Below are 9979 nucleotides of genomic sequence, written 5' to 3'. Positions count from 1 at the left end.
CCAGTCAGAGAAAGATAAATATCGCATGATCTCACTCATTTATGGAATATAATGAACAACATAAACTGATGAACAAAAACAGATCCAGAGACAGAGAAGCATCAATCAGACTGTCAAACCTCAGAGGGAAGGTAGGGGAAGGTGGGGGTAAGCAGGAAAGATTAATTAAAGGACTTGTATGCATGCATATAAGCCTAACCAATGGACATGGACAACAGGGGAGTGAGGGCATGAGTGGGGGGATAAGGGGGCAATGGGGCAATAAGAACACATATGTAATACCTTAATCAATAAAGAAAAGAAAAAAAAAAGAAACACCTTCTAGAAGAAATGCCAACTGGGCTGAGTCTTGAAGGATTTGTGGAGAGGATTATCTTGGATATGGGAAAAAGATTCGAGGAGAAGGAATAACATATGCAAAGGCATTGCAAAGACAGATAAAAGATTAATAAAATCCTGGATATTAATGAGTCTCTACACTACATGTCTTTATTTTAAACAAATTAGAATACAAATACAACATAAATTTGATAGTGAAAATAGATTAGAATTAAGAAGAAAAAGATAAATAATACAGAGGTAATTTTATGGGGGTTCATAAACAATTTGAGAAAGGTCTTAAAGAATAGAATTTCAAGAATATTGATAGAGGACATTTTAAAAATGAAGGATTCTTGATGAACAATGATAGGAAAGTTCCCTAAAGCAAGAGTACTGGGTAATAATCTAGTTTAAATAAAACATAAGGTATTCATAGTGAAGCAGTCTTGGAAGAATTACAAAGGAGTCAGATTGTAACGGTGGGTCCGCATAACAAAAATAAATTTCGGCTTCATTTTGTCAAACCAGAAGAGTACAAAACATGCTGAGAACAAAAAAACCAAAATGAAAACAATAAAAAGCTCTTTCTGCTACTCAGACATAAGCATTGTTAATATTTTTAGTATTATATAATTCCAGACTTCACATACCCACATTTTTCAAGCAAAAATAATACTGAATATTTTAAACTTAATGTAATAAACATTTTCATGTTAATATATTTTTTTACTGGTTATACTGTATTCTTCTGTCCAGAGGACCCATAAAACTAGTACCCTACCATCTATCTAGGCAATTTCCATTTATTTGTATAAAAAAAAAAAAACAACAAAAAGAGAAAGAGTTAGTTTTGTGTGTGTGTGTGTGTGTAATTACACACAATGATTTATCTTCACCCTATGTACTCCTACAGAAGCCTCTTCAGTGCTGGCCTATATAAATGGTAGGCACTTTATATACTAACTGGTCCTTCCATTTAATGTTTAATGTAATTTTCATGCTTTGACTTGGATTACACCTGGTGATTACTTGCATATCATTTATTATTCTTACTTCCTGGATGTCTACCTTGGTTCCCTACCTACAGCTACAAACTCCTAAACATACTCATTTCACCATACGTGACCAGTTCTCTCTGGAGGGATATAATACCCCTGTACCTAAAGTACCTCTCAAATCATTCATTTGTTCTATGGGTGCTTCACTGACATTTTGGACGGCCATGTTCTATGTTCATAATGAAGGGGCTTCATTCACCTGTTTGGTTGTTATAGACCAGCATTCTGAGAGTACTCTGAGCCTGCTCCTTTGGTCCACTTTCACGTTGAAGTAAAAGATTGGGAGGGCTTGGATGCATTCTACTTAAGCATATTTCCTGGTTATGTTCTTCAATATTTTAAGAGGAGAGTCAACTTGACAACTATTTGGTTTTCTGTTAAAGTATAAGGATCTGCTCTTTAATCAACTACTAAAAAAAAGCAACATCTCATATCTTACAGAAATATCTAAAACCTTGACTTACTAATGAGTCATACTTATTACACTCACATCTAGAAGAACATTTAAACAGGACTGCTTCAAAGATATGTAGTCCATTCATTGCTAGAAATATAATTAAAACTGACAAGTCCCCAAAAGTGGTCTATAAAGAGCCATGCTATGCTGGCTATAATGAATCACGAAAAACTTAAAATTTCAGATTCCTGAGTGCCACCACAAATAGAATTTTGGGAATGAGGGATGGGGTAAAGGCTTAAAAACCAGTTAAACTTAAAATATATCCAGAACAGAGATACATCTGTACCACACATCTTTAGCCTGCTTCTCTAATGTGTAGTAATTTTGGCTATACTTTTTTTTTTTTCACACATGACTTTTAATTAAAGACTGACCAGTGTTATATTGATGTTAAAACTGCCTTATTTCTTGGCATTTTTTTAAAGAGTTCTTGGCTGTACTTTTAAAATGTTGGCATTCTCATACACTGAGGATCACCCCTAGGAAACTCAGTTACTGAAATCTCCATAAGGAATGAATTCAATTCAGAAAACATTCAAAGGGCACCTATCACATGTCACTTATTGTGCTAGATAAACAGGAACATCACCCAGTTCCTGTTGAAAGGAACCTGAGAATACTGAGAACACTGTTCCGTCTACCAGGTCTTACTCTCAGAAACCAGCTGGACTTTCCTGGAACATCAGCTTATTTTTAACTTTTAGAAAAGTTATTTTTAGGGAAGTCGTAGAGCCAATTCTACATGATGCCTCTAGGCAAATTATGAAACCTTGTGGAATGCATTTCATTCCAATACTAACCATTTCCACCTTACTTTTTTTGTTTTGGTTTCTTTTGTTTTCATTTGAATATACTATAGTATGTTCTACCAACTTCAAATAAATTTTTAGTAAAATAGAAGTATCAGGCATAGCTCTTCTCTTCTTCACATTAATTTCTTTGTTTTACAAATGCAGTCTAGAGCTATGCTGCTTAATCAGAGATATACCTCAAATTATCTGAAGATCTCCAAACATAAGAGTCCAGGTAAGTTCTCTTTTCTGGTAAGCAGAATAAGGAGGTAGCATAAGATAAATCAAATAATACTTTTCCATCATTTATTACTTTGTTAATTAAGACAATGAATGATATTAGAGAAGTGATGCCTATGGGTTTCATGTTAAAAGAACAAATACTGATTGAATTAATACTATATAAGTTAATCTTCTTATTGGAATATCACACAGAAGAAAATGAATTTTAATAGCTCTTATGTTACAGTTTTACTGAGAACACTTGCAGGGAGGGAATAAAATCACTCTGATGGATTTTATCAGCAACATTTCCTTGTATTACTTCATAATCCTAGTGCACAACTGAGAGATATAAATACAGGTTTTCTTTGATACTTTGAAAGTATTATACCAAATTAAACAAATTACTTAGAAAACTGTGAAGAGAAATAAAAAGAATACTAATGAGAGCAGATAAGTGGTTCTAATAAACACTATAAGTTCCTTTATTCAACTGTGATATGTTAGATATGTTAACTTCCCCTGCAACGGAGGACAAATTTCTTAGTATGATATTTAACATATATATACATATATACATACATACACATACATATACATATATATATATGACTAATATGCTAAGTGTCTATCTGGGTAATGATGTCATATAGCAACGCCCAGCTCCCTCTCCCTAGCGACTACCCGTGGTCAGCAAACTGCGGCTCGCGAGCCACATGCGGCTCTTTGGCCCCTTGAGTGTGGCTCTTCCTAAGCCTTAGGAGTACCCTAATTAAGTTAATAACAATGTACCTAGCTATATAGTTTAAGTTTAAAAAATTTGGCTCTCAAAAGAAATTTCAATCATTGTACTGTTGATATTTGGCTCTGTTGACTAATGAGCTTGCCGACCACTGGACTAGCCTCTTTGCAGTTTCTTCAGCCCAGGAACAGGACTTGCTTTATAGCCAGGCGGAAAGATTTCACACTTTAACCAAATGTTTGTGAAGCGTCTTCCTGTGCCTCATCTCATTTGATCCTCACAGAGTCCTGGAGTAGGTAGATAGGAGACTCAGTGGAATCCTATTTTCTTTTCATTAGCCAGAAAACGGAGATTTAGAAAGCTTAGAAACTTGACCCAACTGAAAAGAAGAAATGGTGGGCCTTGAAAATGATTTCAGGTTTTCTCACTGCACAGAATATAGTCAAACACTGCTGCAGTTAAATATTTTACCCTTTGTTCTCCCTGTGTGATCTACAATAATAATCTGCTTCATGTTGATATTTACTGCTGTGTTGCTGACAATTACCTGAAAGAGAAGTTGGGGTGCTTCACTGGGCTGGAAAATGTTTAGCTAAATCAAAAAGCAGGTCTAATTAAGCAAGTTTATTTTACATATATAAAAGGCTAAGTTGACTTGTGCATGCATGATACATATAAAGCTCTCCCTGGCGCCAATCACATGCTGTGTTTTGATCTGTCATTGTCGATTGTGAATTTGCTTGACACTTCTATTATAGAGAAAGGGCGAATAGTGATATTAAAATATTTCTTCTAATTAATTTCAATGTGCACGAATCTGTGCACCAGGCCACTAGTATAGTAATAGAAACCAATCTTTTCAGCAATAATCTTATGCCCCAAGTTTATAGAGTTAGCATATTCTATTTCTACTAACTCAAACAAAGTGCCTATTTCTAGCATTTCCATGGAGGACACAATGTTTCCTATTAAGGTATATTGCTTTCTAAAAATCCAGTTTGGAAGATAACTATGGATAACAGTTATATTTGAACTGACATTTCATCCTCTTTTATTTTTTATTCTACTTCCTCTCTGAAATAGTTGCATTTTCTTCGAGTTGTTTTTTTAAATACTGAGAGACATGAAAATGCATGCCTAATACTTTCTACTGAATTTTTTAAAATTACAAAACAGCATATAAAGTGCATGGTAGAATGTTCTGATCAGGAAAAGAGGGTATGAGGCACACAGATCTGACCTTTTATATAGAGAACATAGAAGGTGACAAATGTAAATAGTGGGGCAAAGTTGACTAGCCCTGTCAGATAGGCGTTAATGTTGTCCACTTATGTAGGAATATGTATTAGTTTGACTTAGTAGAAATATACTGTGCTAACTCTGTAAATTTAGAGTCTTGTGAGAAACAGACCAGATAAAGAGAAGACTCTAGAATTTAATATTTTTGGTGGCATAATATATAGATGAACCAAGAGTAGAACTAGAGCATAACCTTCATCTGAGTGTTTAAGTACCACTACCAGTTATGCCAATTATGCAGCTCCATTATTCCACTAGAAATGAGAACAGCCACATGCAAATGGAATTGTGTAAAAGTTAAGGGAAGAATAAAACAGTAGCTACATCTTGAGGGAAGTTCAGGGCAGTGGTTTGGTGAGGGTATGTATAGAAAACAAGGAAGGAAGTCACAAAGGGATGAAATTGGCTGAAATTGAAAAGAAATACAATGTAGTCACTACACTGCGATTTGCACTCAGAAGCCTCTTTGATACCTGCTGAGCTATTTCATTTCCTATAAAGTCACTGTAATGAAACCACAGCACCTCCCGTTATACACAGTGACCCCTGATATATGGAAAGAAAGTGCAGTCCTGCTGTTAATAACGGCAGAGCTCACCAAATGGCAATGGTGCTATTCCGATATACTGTACTACATCTATGTATCAAGACATTGGTATCTTTGCTGGTATAATACCATTATCTTGGTCTTTAAAAAATTCTAAATCAATGCCTCTTACTATCAAGATCAAGGACTCAACTATTCAGACTTGTAACTTGTTTTTATATAAATTGAATAGTTGAGTCCTTGTTAATCTCCCATTGAAAGAATAAGTCCTTCTAAAGTTCAAGTGATACTGCAAAAACCCACCTAGGGATGTGTCTGCAAAAGATATTAAACAAACACCTAAGATGCTTCCTAAAAAACTAAAAACAAAACACAAAGACCTTGCAAAAAAAAAAGGTCATTCAAAAAGATCCATTCAGAGTTATAAAAAAGGAGCCAAATGTGTGAAAAAAAAATGTGTTTAACTTATCTCTTCTAATATCCCCAAGAGCCCATTTCCTACAGTAGCAAATATTACCCTAAAACATACTCACAATTCGATGATGATGAAATTAATCTTTTAAAAATCAGAAGACATTCTATTTTCAATTTTGCTACAACATATTTTCTTTATTTTTGCATAGTGTTTAAATATTTTATTGATTTCATCAGCTAATAACTAGAACGTTTTTTAATATTTATATTTTTATACATTTATCTCTGTTTTATAGTTCTACATACATTTCTACTTGGAATATATTAAACATTTAGTTTGGGCTACTTTTATTTTTAATTTTAAGAACAATGAAAAAATTTATATATTTGAGTATACTCAAAATATATATGGAAGTGTTATTTTGCTCAAATATAAAATCACTTGAATTCATTTTATTGATAGCTTTATTGAACTCAGATTTTTGACTGTACAGGCGGTTGGCACCCAACCTATGTTATTCAAGTGTCAGTTATACATGTACACAGTGATGTCTGGCAAAGGGGTAAACTAAATTTTGGCCTGTGGTTATCTCTGAGTGATGAAATTTCAGATCATTTTTACCAGCTTCTTCACACTTTAAGATAACTAAAATTTGTTTTTTATTTAATAAGTATCTTATTTTATAATAAAATATCAATAATAAATATATTGATAATAAGACATGGTTTAATAAAATGGACTAACCTGTTGTTCCAGAAGACTCTGACTCCCTCAATTTCTGAGATGCTAAAAGTTTTTCCTGCAGAGCTTTCTGGGCAAGTTGTGCATCCCATTCTTCTAGTTCTTTTTCAAATCGCTGGTTATCTTCCTCAACAAAATCTCTCAAATCCGGTGGTAATGTTTCTATTCCAACAAGGGCCTGCCCAGTTTCTTTATTAAACTCCTCTGCAAATTATATTTCAAAAACTAATATAAAATTAAGAATTAAAGGAAAAACACAAAGCTCCAAATAGAATGCATTTCAAATGAGATATAAAGTATAAATTATTAAAGTTAGTAAATAAATATTACCTAGAAATTAAAAGAAAACTCAAAAAAATGCTCAGAAAATCAATGATTCAAATATTTGATAATCCATTAGTTAATATTCTCATCTTTCATTTTTAATTGGAAGAGTAAAAAATGCAACCAAATATAAAGCCAAAATTGCTACTCAAACACTGACTACTTGTAAGTACTACTTTTTCTGTTATAAGAAAATACCAGATGTCTGATTATTCATGAAGTAAAACTTACCACAAAATGAGAAGAAATAACTCATAACCTTATTAAGCTCAAAATAGAACTAAAATTCTTTTTCATCAGAGGCAGTTTAGTAGTAGCAATATATTCATACTAGAGGCCTGGTGCATGAAATTCGTGCATTCAGGGTGTGTGTGTGTTTGGGGGGGTTGGGGGTGTCTCTCAGCCTGGCCTGCGCTCTCTCACAGTCCGGGAGCCCTCAGCGGATGTCCGATTGCTGGCATTTGGACATCCTTAGCGCTGCCACGGAGGCGGGAGAGGCTCCCACCACCACCTCTACGCTCACCAGCAGTGAGCCTGGCTCAGGGCTTCTGGCTGAGCGGCACACCCGCTGTGAAAGCACACTGACCACCAGGGGGCAGCTCCTGCGTTGAGCATTTGCCCCCTGGTGGTCAGTGCGCATCATAGTGACCAGCTGTTCTGCTGTTTGGTCGATTTGCATATTAGCTTTTTATTATATAGTATGCAATTTGAAAACTAATTAACATAGAAAGATTTTTAAAAGATTGTGTAAATATTACTTAAGTTATTCAATTTCTATTCCACAAACACCAATTAAATTTTTTTCAATCACAAGTGGATTTCCTAGCTAGTTTTGCTGAATAATTAAAGGAAGGTTGATTTTATCAGTTTCGACAAACCTTTATTAAGTGTTTTCTATATGCAAACCCTATGTTAGAATATAAAAAACAAAAAGACATAGTATGACATAGTCCCTGGCTTTGGGGAGATCAGAGTGAAGTGGGAAAGACAAGTCAACATACAACTGCAACACACAGTAAGTGCCTGACAGAGGGATCTCTGAGAATACCAGGAAGTTTTCTTTCTGGCAGACAAGGAAGACTTGCAAAGCAAATGACACTTAAAATGAACCTTGACAGACGAGCAGGAATTAGGCAAAGAAGGCAAGAAATAAGAACATTGCAGGCAAAATATAAAAAAAAACCCATAAGAACACATAGATACAAATGTGTGAATAAAATGATTTGGTGAGAGCAGAATACAGCAAGAAGTTCAATATCATTTTGAAATGGATAGACAATGGTCATAAATGAGGCTGGAGAGACAATCAAGAGGTCAGAAATATGTCAGGGTGAGGAACTTGAATATGAGTCAATGTGTGTTGTAGTCATTAAAGAATTTTAAGCAAGGAGAAACATGTCATATTTACATTCTACAATGGTTAATAAATAGTTAACTTTGAATACAAAATATATTCTAATTCTCACCCCTGGTCATATTACATTTTGATTTGGGTTTACTCACAATAACCCAATAGCTTTTTCTAATCATATCCATCATTCCCTGCGTGAATTTTACATAACTCATCAAACCAGAGACCAGAGTCACATAAAAGGATAACTTATTTAAAAATATACAGTACTCTATATATATTTCGTATTCTTACCTTGTATTAAGCATTGTGCCTTATCATTTATGTACATTAAACAGTATGCACTGGCATTTCTATAACCACCAAAAGAGTCCCTCACTAGCTCTTCCCATGATGATCTTGTCACAGCAATATCATTGTATTTCATCCATCTGTTTTCATGATGATCAAAAATGTATGCCCAGTAGTGCCCGGCATTAGCTTGGCCTTCATGAACTAAAACAGCATGTAAGCGATAAGGAACCTAAATATGAAAACAGAAGAGTTAAACAGCAATCAAGAGTCTCTTTACTGTACCACATTCCATGAAACATACAAACTATGTGACTAGAGGATACATAGAAGCATATTTCCTAATAAAAGAAAATTGGCTGAGATTAAAAGTTTGAAAAATATTAAACTACAAAATAATAAAAGAAGGGGAAGATAAGCTAAATATGTGGAAAGCAGTCAGATGTATAAATTGGATGATTTTTAAAACTTTGAAAATGTATTTTATGCAAGTATTTGTTGATCTATTTCACTTATTTCTTTTGAATTAAGAGCTTATATTTTTATATAAAGCACATGATTTGTCTAAATCTTCAAAATTATAAACTGATGGTTCAGTTTACCAAAATGGCTTATTCTATTAAACATTAGAATATATTTACCAGAACTTAAAATGTAATTGAGTCCTATACTTTCTCCCATAATCTTAATATCTTTAAACAACCTTATGATTCTCTCATGATTTTATTTTTAAATATTAAAGGGAATTCTGATATATTTTATTATTAAAAATAATAAAAAGAGTAAGCAATAAATACAGAATGGAAATATAACTGAATGGGGTAAATATTAATATGGCTTCTTTAAGTTCAGCAATTTTATAACAAAACATGTAAGAAGAATTTGGTTAAGATAAATAAGACATATAATAATTTTTATAATGCTTACTAGCTCAAAATGTAACTTACTTGGATCATAGATTTGTCCGAGTACATTAGTTCAATAGTTCGATGGATTCTGGATATGCTTTCCTGCAAATCTAAGAGCAGAAGATGTCATTTAATGATTAACTTCAAGGATGTTTCTACTGAGACCTATAAGACAGAGATTAAAGATTTTCCTGCCAATATGTTAGAAGAATAAAAAAATTTTCCTAAAAGAGTTCTTAAAAACATTATTATTTGGAGTCTATATAAAAATATATTCTCTTGCCCTAACCGGTTTGGCTCAGTGGATGGAGCGTCGGCCTGCGGACTCAAGGGTCCAAGGTTCGATTCCGGTCAAGGGCATGTACCTTGGTTGCAGGCACATCCCCAGGAGGGGGCGTGCAGGAGGCAGCTGATCGATGTTTCTCCCTTATCGATGTTTCTAACTCTCTATCCCTCTCCCTTCCTCTCTGTAAAAAAACCAATAAAATATATTTAAATATATATATATG

The 9979-nt window shown here is 33.9% G+C and overlaps 1 protein-coding gene across 9 annotated transcripts in view; it reads right to left on the bottom strand.

Moving 5' to 3' along the window:
• The window catches only part of USP25 (ubiquitin specific peptidase 25), a 160534-nt gene that overhangs the window by 55681 nt on the left and 94874 nt on the right, over positions 1-9979 (bottom strand). For all 9 annotated transcript variants that reach the window (XR_001361554.1, XM_014537425.1, XM_014537419.1 and 6 more), the window contains exons 15-17: positions 9510-9580; positions 8566-8794; positions 6600-6800 (exon numbers count right to left, since the gene is read on the bottom strand). Coding sequence is in view for 8 of the 9 variants with exons in the window: in XM_014537425.1 (XP_014392911.1) it covers positions 6600-6800; positions 8566-8794; positions 9510-9580 (501 nt within the window). In the remaining variant the exon portion in view is untranslated. The remainder of the gene's footprint in view (positions 1-6599; positions 6801-8565; positions 8795-9509; positions 9581-9979) is intronic.

Source organism: Myotis brandtii, unplaced genomic scaffold, assembly GCF_000412655.1.
Source record: "Myotis brandtii unplaced genomic scaffold, ASM41265v1 scaffold179, whole genome shotgun sequence".
NCBI lineage: Eukaryota > Metazoa > Chordata > Mammalia > Chiroptera > Vespertilionidae > Myotis > Myotis brandtii.
The sequence above is the reverse complement of the archived record's forward strand: the minus strand, read 5'-3'. Positions and strand labels throughout refer to the sequence as shown.